The sequence below is a fragment of the Staurois parvus genome, unplaced genomic scaffold (assembly GCF_062004578.1).
Source record: "Staurois parvus isolate SC_StPar_1 unplaced genomic scaffold, SC_StPar_1.0 ptg000068l, whole genome shotgun sequence".
NCBI classification, from domain to species: domain Eukaryota; kingdom Metazoa; phylum Chordata; class Amphibia; order Anura; family Ranidae; genus Staurois; species Staurois parvus.
Window position 1 is genome coordinate 6,002,326 of NW_028317864.1, and position 16,340 is coordinate 6,018,665.

Below are 16,340 nucleotides of genomic sequence, written 5' to 3' on the forward strand. Positions count from 1 at the left end.
ACCTGTTCCTCGGTCCAGCGGTGTCCCCACCACCGGTCTTCTATCTTCAATGTGGGCACCCAGATGTGACAGCTTGCGGCTTCACAGCCAGGTGCCCACTGAGCATGTGCGAGAAGAGTTGCGCTTTGTGAATGGCCCCGTAGTCTTCTGGGACCTGTCACTTGTTCCAGAAGAGTATGGGGAGGGAACGGGGGGAGGACAACTTCTGCTGCGATAACCTAGGCGAGCGGAAGTGGGAGCGGTTACCTGTCAAATTCAGGTACCCGTTCACCCCCCGCTCCCCAAAAGTGCCAATCCTTAACGGGAGTGGGGGACAAAGGCTTAAAGCGGAACTTCCCCTTTAGGGTGGAGCTCCGCTTTAAGTATCTGAAATGCTTACTTGCAGTGTTTTAACTTTCCAAAAATGATTTTTCAATTGCAATGCGCCTTTGATCTTGCCAGAACAATAACTAGTCAATTCCCCAGCCCAGCCCCCTCTTTCCATGCACATCATATTCCTTTCCTCATCTGGAAATGTCTAATTACTGTCTGCTCTGGCCAGGCACCATCACTCCCTACCTCCCTACCTAACGTTTTATTTAGCAGCCTGGGGAGGAGTGAAGAAGCATACTACAGAGCAGTGTTTCTCTGTTTTCTTTAGTCTCAGCACCTTTTCAAAATATTCAAAATTTTAAAGGCACCCCATTCTAACTGGTTTCCCTGTGTCACATTAGAAGCCTCCCTTTAACATCAGAGTCCCCTCATTTACATCAGAGTACTCAGTCTTCCCCGTACTGACATCAAAATCCTGATTCCCCAATCCCCTTCACAACAAAATCCTCCTTCCTTCTTATAAATCAAAGTCTTCAGTGACCCCCTCCCCCCCCCTTTTTAATCCCCCCTTAGAGAGTCTTCAGCCTTCACTTCCACTTTACTGAGTTCTCTCCCACCCTTCTGCACCATGAAAATGCATGACACAGTGTAAACATATGGGACACTGGGTGGGAAAGATTATCTATTACATTGACTAAAGCTGGCCATATACTGTATGTTTTCATATCTCTTGTTCAGGCCCATGGGCTTAACCAGAGAGAACACTTGATTCCCTCATCCACAGCTTAAATGGAGGAATCTGCATTGCCAGCTATTGTATTCTGATAGCCGCCACCCATGGCTGGCTATTTTCTTCAAAACCAAGCTGTCATGGACACTCCCCTTCAGTCTTCAAGGCGCTAACGTTCTCCACTGCCTGTGCATTAATTTTTGATTGAAAAAGATACTTTATTACATAAGTATAAAAAAACATGATACTCGTTATCGGGGTACATCTCACCCTATACTGCGACGCAGCGCACCACATTGCAATATAGTTCCAAGCATACGATAAATACATTCAATAAATAAATACATTCACTCAGCGATATGATGCCTGACGTGATGTGCGTGGCGGACGAATCCCCAGACCAACACGTCATGCATAACGCCGCCTACCCCGAGACCATAGCATCCTAAAACAAAGAACATTTCCTAACATTACATAGTCATGCAAAAAAACGGATGTTACACTTTACAATAAGCATCGGGTGTGTGTGGGGGGGGGGGGAAGGGGAAAAAGAAGGGGACACAGGCCCGAAACTTTATTGAAGGGACAAAGACACGCAAGGGGGAGTAGGGGGAAGGGGAGATCTTCAGACGTCCTCTTCCTCCTTAAAGTCCATCAAGGTATAGTCTCTGAGCAGACTGAGGATCAGTCTGCGGCAGTCGTCAATGGACATCCTCTCCCGCTGGTGGATGAGGCGCTTCCTGGCGCACTATAAAGCGTCCTTAAAACAACACAGCACCCGCCAGGCGCTGTCAATGTCCTCCAGAGAAAAAGTTCCACAGAATAGTCCATTCAACACCCCAAAGTGTGTGATGGCTGTCTGTGGTACAAAGTCCTTGAGTTCAGGTTCCAGGGCCCTCAACAGGTCCTGAGCAAAAGAGCACTCCCAGAAAACGTGATGAGACGTTTCTTCGTGGATGATGCAGAAGGGGCAGTGTCTGTATCTGCTCAGGTTCCTGGCATGCATAAATGTCCTGAGAGGCAACCCCCCTTGGATTGCCATCCATGCCAGGTCCTTGTGCCTGTTGGTGAGGATGTTTGAAGAAACATTCCTCCAGACCACCTTGCAGGTGTCTGAAGGCAGGCCTGGAACCGACTCCAAAATGTCACTTGCTCTGATGAGCTTGTAAATGATCTTTGGCTTCCACAAGTCAGGCTTGACTCCCTGTAGCCCCTGCTCCTTGATAAACTTGAAAGTATCCAGGTAGTACCAAGGGGTGTCCCAGTTGTAGGGGATGGAACTGTCCCAATTGTCCCATCCGAGGAACCTCCAGAGAGGCAACAGGAAGAAGCGTGACATTGCATTCCCGCCATAATCCTTTTGGGCAAAGTTCTGCGGATGCAGTTGCAGGCAAAGAACACCCTCAGTTGGGTGGCGATGTCGGGCACGCCCTTACCGCCCTTGAGGGGTTCCTTGAATATGACTGCCCGCTTCACTCTGTCCATCTTGGAGCCCCAGATGAAGTGAAACACCGCCCTGGTGATGGCCTTACAGGTGTTGACCCGTGGGGGCCAGGCCTGGGCGAGGTAATGGAACACGGAGAATCTCGCTGCGGAGTACCAGTGTCTTCCCTTCGATGGTGAGGTCTGAGGCTCCAAAGTCCAAATTTTTCTCGCATCTTTGACAGTCTCTCCTCCCAAGACTTCAGGGCTGCACCCTCGGCACCAAACCAAACTCCCAGGATTTTCATGAAGTCTGTCTTGATGCCAAAGGGCATGGATGCAGAAGAAGGCAGGAACCACTTTCCGAAGAGCATGACTTCAGACTTCCCGCAGTTGACTTTTGCCCCCGAAGCGTGGCTGAAGTCCTCGCACGAGCAGGTCGATGGAGCGCTGGTTGGCACAGAACACCGTCACGTCGTCCATGTAGAGCGAGCACTTCACTTCCCTTCTGTCTGGTCCCGGTGTGGTGATTCCCCCGATCTCTGGATTCCGTCTGATGCATTCGGCAAAGAGCTCTATACAGCAAACAAAAAGCAGAGGTGAAAGAGGGCAGCCTTGTCTGACCCCGGAGAGGACCGGGAAGGGGTCAGTTTTCCAGCCGTTCACCTGCACCGAACTACAAATGTCATTATACATGATGTCAACATATGAACAAAACATTTCCCCAAGACCAAACCTGCGCAGGGCTCTGCACATAAACCCATGGGAGACACGGCCAAAGGCCTTTTCCTGATCAAGACTGACCAGGGCCGCGTGCACACGGCGGTCCTTGATGTATTGGACCGTGTCCCGGACGAGCGCTAGGCTGTCCGCAATCCTACGGCCAGGAATGCTGCAAGTCTGATCCGGGTGGATGATCTGTCCGATGACGGCCTTTAGCCTGTTAGCCAGGACTTTGGCGAGGATCTTGTAGTCCACGTTCAGGAGAGAGATGGGACGACAGTTTTTCAAGTCACATCTCTCCCCCTTACGCTTGTACAAGATTGTGATCATCCCCTCCCTCAACAAAGGAGGCATCCTGCCCTCCACCACCATCTCCTCGTACAGCTCGAGCAGGTCCGTGCCTATGAGGTCTCACAGCGCTACATAGAGCTCTGCTGGGAGACCATCGCAGCCCGGGGCCCTGCCCCGCCTAAAGGATTTAGCGGCATAGTGCAGCTCCTCCAACGTCAAGGGGGCGTTGGTGGCCGACAAACCTGCAGGATCAATAGTGTTAGTGATACCTGACAAGAATCTGTCGGCTGCTGACATGTTCGTTTCTTTGGGGGAGTAGAGGTCGGTGTAGTAGTCGCTGACCACTTCCATCATGGCCTCCTTCCCCTTCTGGAGTGTTCCAGTCTTGTCGCGCAGCTCCGACAGGGGTGTGTGTCCTGAGTGGAGTTTCCTGAAAAAAAAAGAGTTACATGCCTGTGCATTAATTCCTAGGATAGAGTGGGGGTCTATATCTTAACTGGAAGATGCGGGGCTGCCACTTCGGTCCTCCCCCAGTCTGACCGACCCTGTGCTGAATATGGAGAGAGAAAGTCTGCAGTCACATGACCACTAATAATACGGTTAGCTACAGTAATTACAAAGAATATTTTGTAGGTAGGATATGGGCTTTAAAGAACTCTTGTGAGCATTGCTTGCAGTGTAAACTGGGAACATAACACAAACTTAGTACAATTTTACAACAGCAATATCAGTTTCTGTAAAATAATGATATCACTTTATATGGTAAAACATTAAGTTACCTGTGAACACAATAATTGGGACCCATGTGTCATACCTAGGCAGTTTTGAATAACGAATGAAACAAATACTGCTCCCATTAGCCAATAAGACATTTTACTCTGGTATTTGTCAGTTCTGAAGATGTATGGGTGGGGACAGGCACTGCATAGCTTTTACTGACTCCCAGTAACCTTATAACAGGGTGGGCACAGATAAACAATTATTCTAGTTGTCTCAATCCTCTGACTCATTCGCATTTTAACAGCCCTCTCTGTTCCAGGAACTGAGACAACTTTCTTGAAGGAATATATTTATAAATCTCAGCAGAACTGCCTCCAGAACCTACTAGAGCAGACTCGCTTACTAGGGTTCCATCAAACCCTGGGGTTCCTCCAGAGGTTGGTAGAGGTTCCCTGAGCTGTGAGCAATTTCTGACTCTCGGATAAGTAACCGCTGACAGCAATAATATAATTTTACCTAACTGTGAGGGGAGCATTCTTTCCAGTTACCACTAGTGTAATGAAGCCCTTCTTTCACTGACCACCAGTTTAAAATGGCCTTTTTACAAGGACAACCATTGTAAGAGGGTCCTTCTCTTGGGCTACTGATACAACAGGAAACATTTCCACTGACCAACAGTGTAAGAGAGGCACTGCACCCACTGATCACCAAGATATGCCACTGGAATCCTTCTCCCACTGACTCCAAGTTTAAAGTGGCAATTCTTCCAATGACAACCAATGCAAGAGGGTCTTTCTCTTGGGCTACTGATGGAAGATGGAATATTTCTACTGACCACCAGTGTAAGAGGGCACCACACCTGTTGATCACCAGTAAATGCCAATGGAGTCCTTCCCTCACTGAGCCCAAGTTTAAAGTCATCGCTCTCCTAATGACAACCAATGCAAAAGGGTTCTTCTCTTGGGCTACCTATGTAAGAGAAAACTTCTCTACTGACCACCAGTGTATGAGGTCACCACATCCACTGTGTATATGAGAGACCCTCAGCGCAATGGACCTCCTATAAAACAAGTATTGCAGCTAGCATGTACTGTGTTCCCACATGTAAACCATAAATCAAAAATTTTTGATTTATGGCACCACATCCATTGATCACCAGTGTAAGTAAATTGAGCCCTTCTCCCACTGACCACTATTTTAAAGTGGCCATTCTCCCAATGACAACCAATGCAAGAGGGTTCTTTTCCTAGGTTACCTATGTAACAGGAAAATTCTTCACTGACAACCAGTGTAAGAGGTCTCAGCACCCATTGATCACCAATGTAAGCCAATGGAGACCTTCGCCCACTGACCACCAGTTTAAAGTGGCCTGTCTGCCAATGACAACCAAATTAAGTGGGTCCTTCTCTTGGGCTACCGATGTAAGAGGGAACCTTCCCCACTAACCACCAATATAAGAGAGCACCTCATGCACTAATCACCAATGTAAGGTGGTGTTACAATAACCACCAATGTAAAGTGGCATTTTTTCACTAATCACCAATGTAAAAAGGCCTTTCTTAGCATGGGTTCCCTGGGACCTGATAGCTATTTAAAGGGTTCTTCCGTGTTAAAAAAAAAAGTTGCTCATAGAAATTTATTTTTCATCATGTTGTTTTGTATTGTGTGTTCATATTGCAGGTACACGTCATGCAAAGCCTTCCAGAACACGCTGAACGAAATGAGTGACTATGCCGGGCAGCATGAGGTCATCTCTGAAAACATGTCATCACAAATTATGGCAGAGCTTATTCGCTTCGTCCAGGAGCTGAAACAGGAGAGGAAATCGGTAAGTTTTTGATGTTATGTCTGTGTTGCTTACACATTATGAGCATTGCTGATTCCTGTTTGTGTTGTGCCTCATTTTGATTAAAGAACATCTAAATCCTGCTGGAGCCTCACAAGCCCATTAAATGAATCTGTACTTTGCCCATTCAGCCAGGGGGCATGCTGAGCATCTTAGTTGGTTCTGGGCTGTTCTGTTTGAGTGGCCAGAAAAAACAAAAGTGAGCCTGTCAGCGGTACACTTGAGTGCAGATTAAATATGAAGCCTTGGAATATATAGATGGAAGACATAGAGCCTTCCTAGAGCTTCTGTTTTTCATTTTGGTATAGCTGTGGCAGTGGCAGTACGCTAGAAAAAGCAGTTTGCAAGTGAGTATTCCTAATTCCAGCAACCAACAGCTGAAAAGCATATTATATATCTGCCAAAAAATGAATGATTCTAGACAGTCCCTTTTAGAATCACCCTGCCAGGTCTGTGACTTTTCTAGATTACAGTTAAACACTGTTCGGTTACCTGCCCAACCCAAGTCTGCTTATTGGACAGTAAGAGAGCAGCAAGATGCCAGCAAGTAATCTCTGTCAAGTCTTCTCCTGCATAATGCAAAGGAACCCAGGTGAGATATGGTAGAGGCTGCTGCTCCAAGTGGGTTACCACCACTGTCCTCCACACCCCATCAAAGATTCAGGTGCTAAACCATCTTATATCCCTGAAAGTACTGTAGAAAACAAAGGATCTGGAAGGCTGCACTTGTGAATAAGCAGTGAGACAGCATGAAACGCGTTGACTTTCCTCTCTGCCTTCACAGCATCTTTTTACCTTTTTTGGATGCTTTTACATTTGAAAGAAAATTGGATGCTTTTGGAGTGCAGTCGTCTGGATTCTTTGTTTTCTGCAGCAAAAGCACCCTGGCCAGGTCACAGCGATGGTCCTTTCCCTCCACGTCATTTCCTCAAGTACAGGGGAATAGGGGAAACTAATTTAAAAACTGATTTTAAGTTCTTATACTATCATTTAAAATGCATTTAATAGATACACAACTGGATTAAAATGGGTGGATTGTTTAATATTTGTCCAGCCAAGTGTTTTCTGACTTTCCCACAGTTTCAGTATTTCCTGGATAGCATAAACACCTAACATATGTTTTTTTCTTGTTGCATGGAGTTGCTTTTTGAACTAGTGATGAACTGTGACCGGCTTTTCAATGATCCCTTTGCTTGTTAAATGCTGGATAATGGGGCACCCCAGTAGTTCTGTCCATGTGCCAGAAATGAATTGCACTGTTTCCAAATCCCATCAGTGCTGTGATTTTGATCGTAGTGTTAATGATTGTTGAAAGGAATTACATAGTGCACATGTAAAAAATATTTTTGGATAGAGAGGGAAGATTTAAAAGTTTTGTTTATTTCTGTGACCCCCTCTGGGAAAGTTTTTCTTGTTCCCATGCCAGAAATAAGGGATGCGGTTGTCACTTGAACAGGAAGGCACAGACAGCTGTGAGGCATAGAGTTCCTACTCCATCAGTAACATCATATTATATTACATCTGCCCAGAGGGGCACCATCCCTTTATCATACAGGTTAGAATTCTGAAACTCTGGGATCTTGATATGTTATTTAGCCTGGGTTCACATATATGCGGTGCTGTATTATTATTATATAGGATTTATATAGCGCCAACAGTTTAGGAGGGAGGGGATAGTGGTACAAGGGTAAATAGCTGTGGGGGATGGAGTGGTAGGAAGAGTGGAGGAGATCGGCAATTAGCTGAGGGCGGGGTAGTCTTCCCTGAAGAGATGGGTTTTCAGGGTGCGCCTAAAGGTGAGAAGAGTAGGTGATAGTCTGATGGATTGGGGTAGGGAGTTCCAGAGGATAGGGGAAGCCCTGGAGAAGTCCTGGAGACGGGCATGGGAGGAGGAGACCAGGGAACTAGAGTAGGAGGTCTTGTGAGGAGCGGAGAGTACGTTTTGGGTGGTATTTGGATACCAGATCAGTGATGTAGTTTGGGGCAGTATTATGAACAGCTTTATACGTCAATGTTAGCATTTTGAATCTTATCCATTGGGCAATCGGAAGCCAGTGGAGGGATTGGCAGAGAGGGGTGGCGGATACGGAGCGGTTGGTAAGGTGGATGAGTCTGGCCGCAGTATTCAGGATAGACAGAAGCGGGGATAGCCTGTGGTGAGGTAAGCCGGTGAGGAGGGAGTTACAGTAGTCGAGGCGTGATATGATAAGGGAGTGAATGTTGAGATCTTAGTGGTTTCCGGGGGTTAGAAACGGACGTATTTTGGAGATGTTGCGGAGGTGGAGTCTACATCGTAGCGTTTTGCGGACCGCTTTTGGGGTGTTGTTAACTTAACATACACACCCGCAGCGGTTCGCATCAACGGTGTGCGATTCTGATGCAGTGTGGAGTTCGCACAGAAAACACTACGAACTCCGCACCACATCAGTGTGAACCAGGGCTAAAGCAGCACTTCTATTTCCTGGATATACAACTTCCCTGTAGTCTACCCAACAATATGTTTTTGTTCTTGTTTATGTGCATTGATTCACCCAAGCGCAGAAATCCTGTAGAGTCTTTTCACTTATGATGGGGGAAATTGTTTTGGGCAGTTTTTAAATGTTTCTAATCATGTTCTTATGCGTTCAGTGTACATTTTTGTGCTGCTTGGAGACAATTGTATGAAGAGCGTTCAAGTCAAACCGGGACTTAATTTTACAGGTATAAAAAGGGATGCTACTCACAGTAATATGTGGCAAGTGTGTCTTATTACTGATAGGCAGCGCACATGTTGTGGGCCAGTCCAGAGATCGTTAATCAAGATGGCAGAAAGTGTTAGTGTGTGCATGGAACAGTGTGTGGTGATGAAATTTCTTGTGAACGAAGGCGTAAAACCCGCAGTTATCTACAGAAGACTTCAAGCACAGTATATTGATGAGCCGTTCAGCCACAGTAAGACATTTAAATGGTTTAAACCGGGTGTCGGCAACCCGCGGCTCCAGAGCCGCATGCGGCTCTTTTTCACCTTGGCTGCGGCTCCGGAGCACACTGCCCACCAGGTGACAGGCAATAAGGCAGCAATGGGCAAACTACGGCCCGGCGGACCTTTTAATCTGGCCCGCAGAGCTAGGCTCCCGCTAGGCTCCTCTCACAGTCCACCCTGAAGACCGGTGTAGCATGAAAATCTGTCTCCTATGAGGATCTGTCCCCCTCGACGTATCTGCGCATGTGCCGGAGATCGCCGATCGGCTGCTAATGCCTGAAACTGGCACATGCGCAGATACGTCGAGGGGGACAGATCCTCATAGGAGACAGATTTTCATGCTACACCAGAACGGCACGGGAACACGGCGAGAGGAACGCGCGGAGCAAAGGTAAGTGAATTGACACAGGGGGGACTTGGGGACTTAATATGGGGGATGAATTAATATGGGGGATGAATTACTATGGGGGATGAATTACTATGGGGGGGATGAATTACTATAGGGGGGATTAATTACTATATGGGGGATTAATTACTATATGGGGGATGAATTACTATGGGGGATGAATTACTATATGGGGGATGAATTACTATGGGGGATGAATTACTATATGGGGGATGAATTACTATGGGGGATGAATTACTATATGGGGGATGTATTTTCAGTTTTAAAAATGTGGCTCTCAAAATAAATTTCAATTGTGGTTTTGGCGAGATTTGGCTCAGTTGAAAAAAAAGGTTGCCCACCACTGGCCTAAGGCTATGATTGTGATTATGACGATACACTGTGGCCCTGATTAACCCTTTGCTTACTGGGCCCTTAAACCCCCTTCATGACCAGAGCGCTTTTTGCAATATATGCAGTGTCGGATTTGTTTTAAATGTTGCAATGGTTTTGCGGCTCCCAGTCTTTTTTTCCCTGTCGGAAACGGGTCCAAGTGGCTCTTTATGTCTTAAAGGTTGCAGACCCCTGGTTTAAACCTTTCAAAGAGGGCTGTACGATCCCGACCATTGATTTTCATGTGGATTTTATACCCCGTGGTGCAACTATCAACAGTGAATATTACTGTCGTGCCCCCAGCAATTTGCATACACGTCTCTGGAAAAAACAGCCTGGTTTGATCGCTAAGTGCGTTGTGTTTCTCTGGGACAACGCATGAGCTCATACTGTTTACATTACAGCAACTCAGCTGGGAGGTACTGCCACATCCCTCTTACAGCCCAAGCCTCACTCTAAGTGATTTCCACCTGTTTGGACCCCTAAAAGAGTTTCTCAGTGGTCAGCATTTCCGCACTGATGATGAAGTGAAGCAGGCTGTCCTAGGATGGTTCAGGTGTACTGACAAATATTTCTATGTTGAAGTTTTCTAGGCATTGGTTAATTGCTGGGATAAGTGTATAAATGTAGCAGGGGAGAGTGTAGAAAAATAAATGCAGTTTCCACTCCTTCAAATGTATTTTTTTTATTAAAAGTATAAATTCAAAAGTCCCAGCTTGAGTTGAACGCCCTTCGTACTCATTGCTTCAATTTTGTATTTTTAATACATCTATAATTTGGCTTTATTTTCAGCAGTGCAGATATTTCTTATACAAAATTAAATGTTTGTGGTTTGGTTGTGCACTTTGCTTCTTATATTTCTGCACAACCAGTAGTGCAGGTTCTGTTGAGTGATTGTTAAAAGACTTTGACAGTATGTGGTTTGGTAGGACCAATAGCATAAAAATGAATGTGATGCCAAGACTTATATATTTTCTCAAAGCCTTACCTATCAAACTTCTTCCAATATTCCTAAGAGACCCGTGTTCCAGATTCTTGAGATTTATTTGGGCCGGGAAGCCAACAAGAGTATTTAAGGCTATCTTACTACTTCCGAAGTAGAGTGGCAGGATTTCCCGATCCAGTCAAATATCATGAAGCCTCACATTTAGCCAGAGTAGTTGACTGGTGTGTTCACTAAAATATGAAACCATGGGTCCACATGGAGCAGGCAACGGTTGACCTGCCCTTGGAAGGACTTCCATGGCTATCAGATGTTGATAATTCGTCAGCTGTCAAACTACACCCAACTGGTGGCACCACCTTACGAACACTGAAAACTGTCTTCAAAACCACCGCTGTTTCACTCAACCCGAATCCTCTAACCCCTATCCTGGGCACACTGGCTTTTCAGCTGGGCCTGATGGACTTACACTTTAATGCCTTGATATAGCAGGGATCTTCCAGGATCTTGCACTGACCTCTACTTTCTTCACAGCTTGGTGCATACCTCCACTCATTGCCGGCGGCATACTCTGTAGTGTGGTCACCATCCACGTTCGAACAAACTTGTTTAAACAGGTGAACCACTGAGATACTCTTGTCACACTTATATGCTTCACAGATTAGACTGAAGGCACCACAAGAACTCTCTTTCCTACAATTATAGGAAAGGGATTTAAAGCCACTATTTCCAGAAGGACAGGATCTTCCTTTTTGCTCACAAGGCATCCTTGGCGAGTAAGTATCAAGAAGGAGGGTATAAACTTCTCACTAGACGGTACAGAACACTGGCAGTACTGCACCAGATGTTCCGATAAGTATCAAATGTCTGCTCGTGCTGGTTGGAGTCTGAGGGTACCCTTTTTCACATATTTTGGGAATGACCAAAATTGAAGGAATTTTGGACAATGGTAGCCGACTCCGTCAAAATAATCACAGGTTTGTCTCTTGGAGAGAACATGGCAGCTTCCTTATTACGATACCTTATATCTATTAAAAATACAAAAAATCACTTTTAAAACATCTCGACTGCTTCGAAGGCGTGTATCCCGGCATTGTGGAAGAGCACCCCCCTCAAGCAGATCACATTGGTTAGCCAGGATAACAAATCCAACAAATGGAGCTCCTCCATTAACTTGCCTCAGACAGCTCATCCAATATGCCATGGGGGTCTCCCTTTGTCCCATCTTCCACCTCCTCTTTTTTTTTCTCTTTTCTTCTCCTTTCTTTTCCTATCATTCAGTTCTACCTTTTATTCACTCTCTATCTCCCAGACCTAATTAGGTCCCAGAGTTCTGCTTTGTTAAAAAATTGTTACAAATATGAGAAACGGTGTTGCTCGCTGATGATCACGGTGTGGACCCAATAGAACGTTTTATAATATTTTACTACAGCACAGAAGTATTTGTAGAGACAAGCTTTATTAACCATGGGAATATCTCGCTTTGTATAGCATGCTATATCATGGTTGTGCACTGTTGATCTGTTGAATGGTAATGCCGTTTCTATGAAAATAAAGAATTAAAAAAAAAAATATGTTGACAGTTATCACCACTTCTTCGGCTCCTCCATTCAGAGCACCCTTTGCATTCACTGAGAAAATACAAAGTGATCTTTGAATGGTGGCTATGCCAGATGAGCGATCTCCTGTGTTCCCTAGGCACCGGGGCATCTGCTCAGTATGGGACATGGAAGCTAGCGGTGATCACTGTAGTAGAGCTGCCAATTACAGTGATTTCTGTGGGGATTGACCAGGAATGGCACATGTATACTTACATTGGTCCAAGCTAGAGCAACATAACCATGCAGAATTGTGCATATCTAAATTGCAGCTTTAAGAGATTTGCTGTGCAAATCTAGAAAAGCAAAAGTGTTGTAAACATGATCATGTGGGTTTGTAGACCACAGATGATAAAAATATAGGTTGTGAGATCAGAACAGAATCCCAGGTGACAGCGCGGACATTTTGCAGATAGCTCAGAGAAGCATCACTCTATAAATTGGTATAATTTATATTGTGTAATATGGAGTTCAGTGTTAAAAATTAACCTAAAAAGGGAATAAAACTGTACCGCTCTCCACAGCCTGATAAAAAATAGATTTCTTGTCTGCATTGTGAAATTCTGTGCTGTACAAGGAGACATTTTCATAGATGAAGGGAAATACATAATATCTAATGAAGCGTGTCTGTGTGAGAGCTGAGCCTGCAGGGCTGCATTCAGTAATTCTAGGTCACAATTCCCAGGCGGCCTCCAATCCACGTGTGCCAGGGTAATATGGTTAGAGAGTGATTGAATAATGCACTATAATACACAGGGATACTTCTCATCACAGCTCAGCAAGCTGCCAAGGAGTCTGAGTCTTTTAAAAGTCTACGTTAAATAACTTATTCCCTGAGTATCATCTTTTTCCCGCAGCTACCAACTTCCACCAGTTAACTCTTTGTAACAAAATTCTGTGCAAAGGGCGTTCTGATAAACATAAGCAGGAAAACAAAGCAGATCTGTTGGGGTTTGCTTTCTATGTAGGGACACATGTCTGCCTAGGATCTGGTAAGCACCCATCTGCTTCTGCGCATGTGCGCTGCCAAGCCCATTCATTTCTTTGGCTGGAGCTGTAATCCTTTGGAACTCTGGGGGCTGCCATGAGTATGGACCAGTCATAGGAATAAAAAGAGTGAGCAGAGCTCATGCATATCTTCAAGACTGGGATGGAAATCAATGGTTGATCTATGCTTAAGCTGTAGACCAAACTTTACACTAAGATAAACATATATATTTTATGAAAACAACTACTTAAAGGTGTCATCACACTATTATGCTACTAGGAGTCATATATTAATCTTAATTTGTACTGCATGTGTATACTTTTTAATAAGTACGTCCGACCCATACCACAGAGGCCTGTGACACACAGCAGTCAAAGGATACAGAAAAGAGGAATCTTTCCTCCCAAAAACAGGATAGCAAGAGGGGAACCTATGATAATAAAACTTCACAAACTTTATATGACAATATATATTTCTCAATGCTCTATATAGTTGCAAGTTAGTCTGGCTGAAAAAAGACAAAAGTCCACACAGTTCAACCATAAAAAAAATGTATAATCCTACACCCATAGTTGATCCAGAGGAAGGCAAAATACCCAGCAAAGCATGATCCAATTTGCACCTGCTGGGGAAAAATATCCTTCCTGATCCCCTGAGAGGCAATCGGATATTCCCTGGATCAACTTTACCTATAAACGTTAGTATCCAGTTATATTCTGTGTATCTAGGAAAGCATCCAGGACTATTTTTAAAGCAATCCACTGAGCTGGCCATAACCAACTCTTGAGGGAGTCTATTCCACATTTTCACAGCTCTTACTGTGAAGAAACCTTTCCATGTTTGGAGATTACATTTCTTTTCCTCCAGACATAAAGAGTGCCCCCTTGTCCTCTGTGATGACCTCAGAGTGAATAACTCTACACTGAGTTCACTATATGAACCACTGATGTATTTATACATGTTAATCATATTCCCCCTTAATCTCCTCATAAAGTCTCCCCCCCCCCTTTTTTTTAATTGTGTTCTCAACCTCAACCAGGGATCTGTGGTACCCTAGATTTCCTCCAAATGTTGCTAGGGGTTCCTCGAGTGTTTGACTTACCTCTCATTTGATGGGGACAAAGTCACTTGACAGAGCTAGTGGCATTACAATCTCTGTATAGTCAACTTTAGATCTACCTAAAAACTTTGCAATATGAGGATCTATGTAAAGAACCAATCAACTTGTATGCAATCAGGCAGACCCTTGCACTATACAATACTTGGCAATATCTAAAGAAGGTTGTACAGTCAGAGTGTAATATGTGTGATGAGGCTAAGAGGAACCATAATTGTTTTTAAGAAGTAAATCCTAAAGCCAGCCAAACATGGATTGAAATGTGCTTGGTTCAACAGGGATCAGCAGTATTTCAAACCATGTATGGGCATGTTGGTTGTACAAAAGTTCATCCACTGACAGACTTCTGTACAACTAGCCTGTCGGTATTGTTCCACTCAGCAGTTCGAATCAATGTATTCTGATGGCGGGGAAGTCTCCCTGCTGTCAGAATACAATGGTTCAGCGGAGATGATCTTCCCATCCACCTTAAATGTGTGAATGGGGGAATTGGGTCAGTTTTTTTGTACATCCCACTGGTTGAAAGAAAAAAATTACTAATCTATCGGCTGCCTAACACTTTATACATGGCTAGGGCATTCTTACAGTTTTGCAATTTGAAAAAAGAAAGTACAATTATAGCTTTCCTTTGATGCAGAGCTAAACTTTTTTTTTTTCCTCAATGGTCCCTGTCCCTTGCCGGTGGCTGGCATCTTCTGAGTGTTGTCTTCATTAGCTAGTGTGGGATGACATTACTGCTGCATGCACAGCTCATTGCATGTACAGTTAGGTGCATATATATTTGGACACAGGCACAATTGTCATACTTTTGGCTCTTTATGCCACCAGAATAAATTAAAATGAAATCATCCAAATGAATTTGAAGTGCAGACTTTCAGCTTTAATTCAAGGGGTTGAACATAAATATCAAGTTCACATTTTAGGAACTTCAACCATTTTTATACACAGTCCCTCCATTTTCAGGGGCTCAAATGTAATTGGACAAATGAATATAATCATAAATAAAATGTTCACTTTTAATATTTTGTTGAGAATCCTTTACTGGCAATGACTGCATGAAGTCTGGAACCCATGGACATTACCAAAGACTGGGTTTCCTCCTTTCTGATGCTTTGCCAGGTTCTAACTGCAGCTGTCTTCAGTTGTTCTTTGTTTGTGGGTCTTTCTGCCTTTAGTTTTGCCTTCAGCAAGTGAAATGCATGCTCAGTTGGGTTGAGATCAAGTGATTGACTAGGCTATTGCAGAATATTCCACTTCTTTTCCTTCAAAAGCTCCTGGGTTACTTTTGCAGTGTGTTTTGGATCATTATCCATCTCTACTGTGAAGCACCCTCCAAATAATCTTTGCTGCATTTAGCAGAATCTGGGCTGACATATCTCTAAATACTGCAGAATTCATCCGGCTGCTTCTGTCTTCTGTCACATCATCAATTAACACCAATGACCCAGTGACACTGGAAGCCATGCATGCCCATGCCATCACACTGCCTCCACCATGTTTTACATATCACGTTGTGTGCTTTGGATCATGAGCTGTTCCAAGCCTTCTCCATTCTATTTTCTTCCCGTCATTCTGGTACTGATTCATCTTAGTTTCATCCGTCCAAAGAATGCTTTTCCAGAACTGGTCTGGTTTTTTTAGATGTTTTTTGGCAAAGTCTAATCTGGCTTTCTATTCTTCAGGCTTATGAATATTTTGCACCTTGTGGTGAACCCTCTGTATTTGCTCTCATGAAGTCTTCTCTTGATTGTAGACTTTGACAATAATACGCCCACCTCCTGGAGAGTGTCCTTCACTTGTCTGGATGTTGTGAATGGGTTTTTCTTTACCATAGAGAGGATCCTGCGATCATCCACCACTGTTGTCTTCTATGGACGTCCACGCCTTTTTATTTTGCTGAGCTCACCAGT

The 16,340-nt window shown here is 44.5% G+C and overlaps 1 protein-coding gene across 18 annotated transcripts in view; it reads left to right on the forward strand.

Moving 5' to 3' along the window:
* FNBP1 (formin binding protein 1) overlaps positions 1 to 16,340 on the forward strand; it is a 315,711-nt gene that overhangs the window by 109,599 nt on the left and 189,772 nt on the right. For all 18 annotated transcript variants that reach the window (XM_089669062.1, XM_089669051.1, XM_089669049.1 and 15 more), the window contains exon 4: positions 5,879 to 6,026. In XM_089669062.1, coding sequence (XP_089525188.1) covers positions 5,879 to 6,026 — 148 coding nt within the window. The remainder of the gene's footprint in view (positions 1 to 5,878; positions 6,027 to 16,340) is intronic.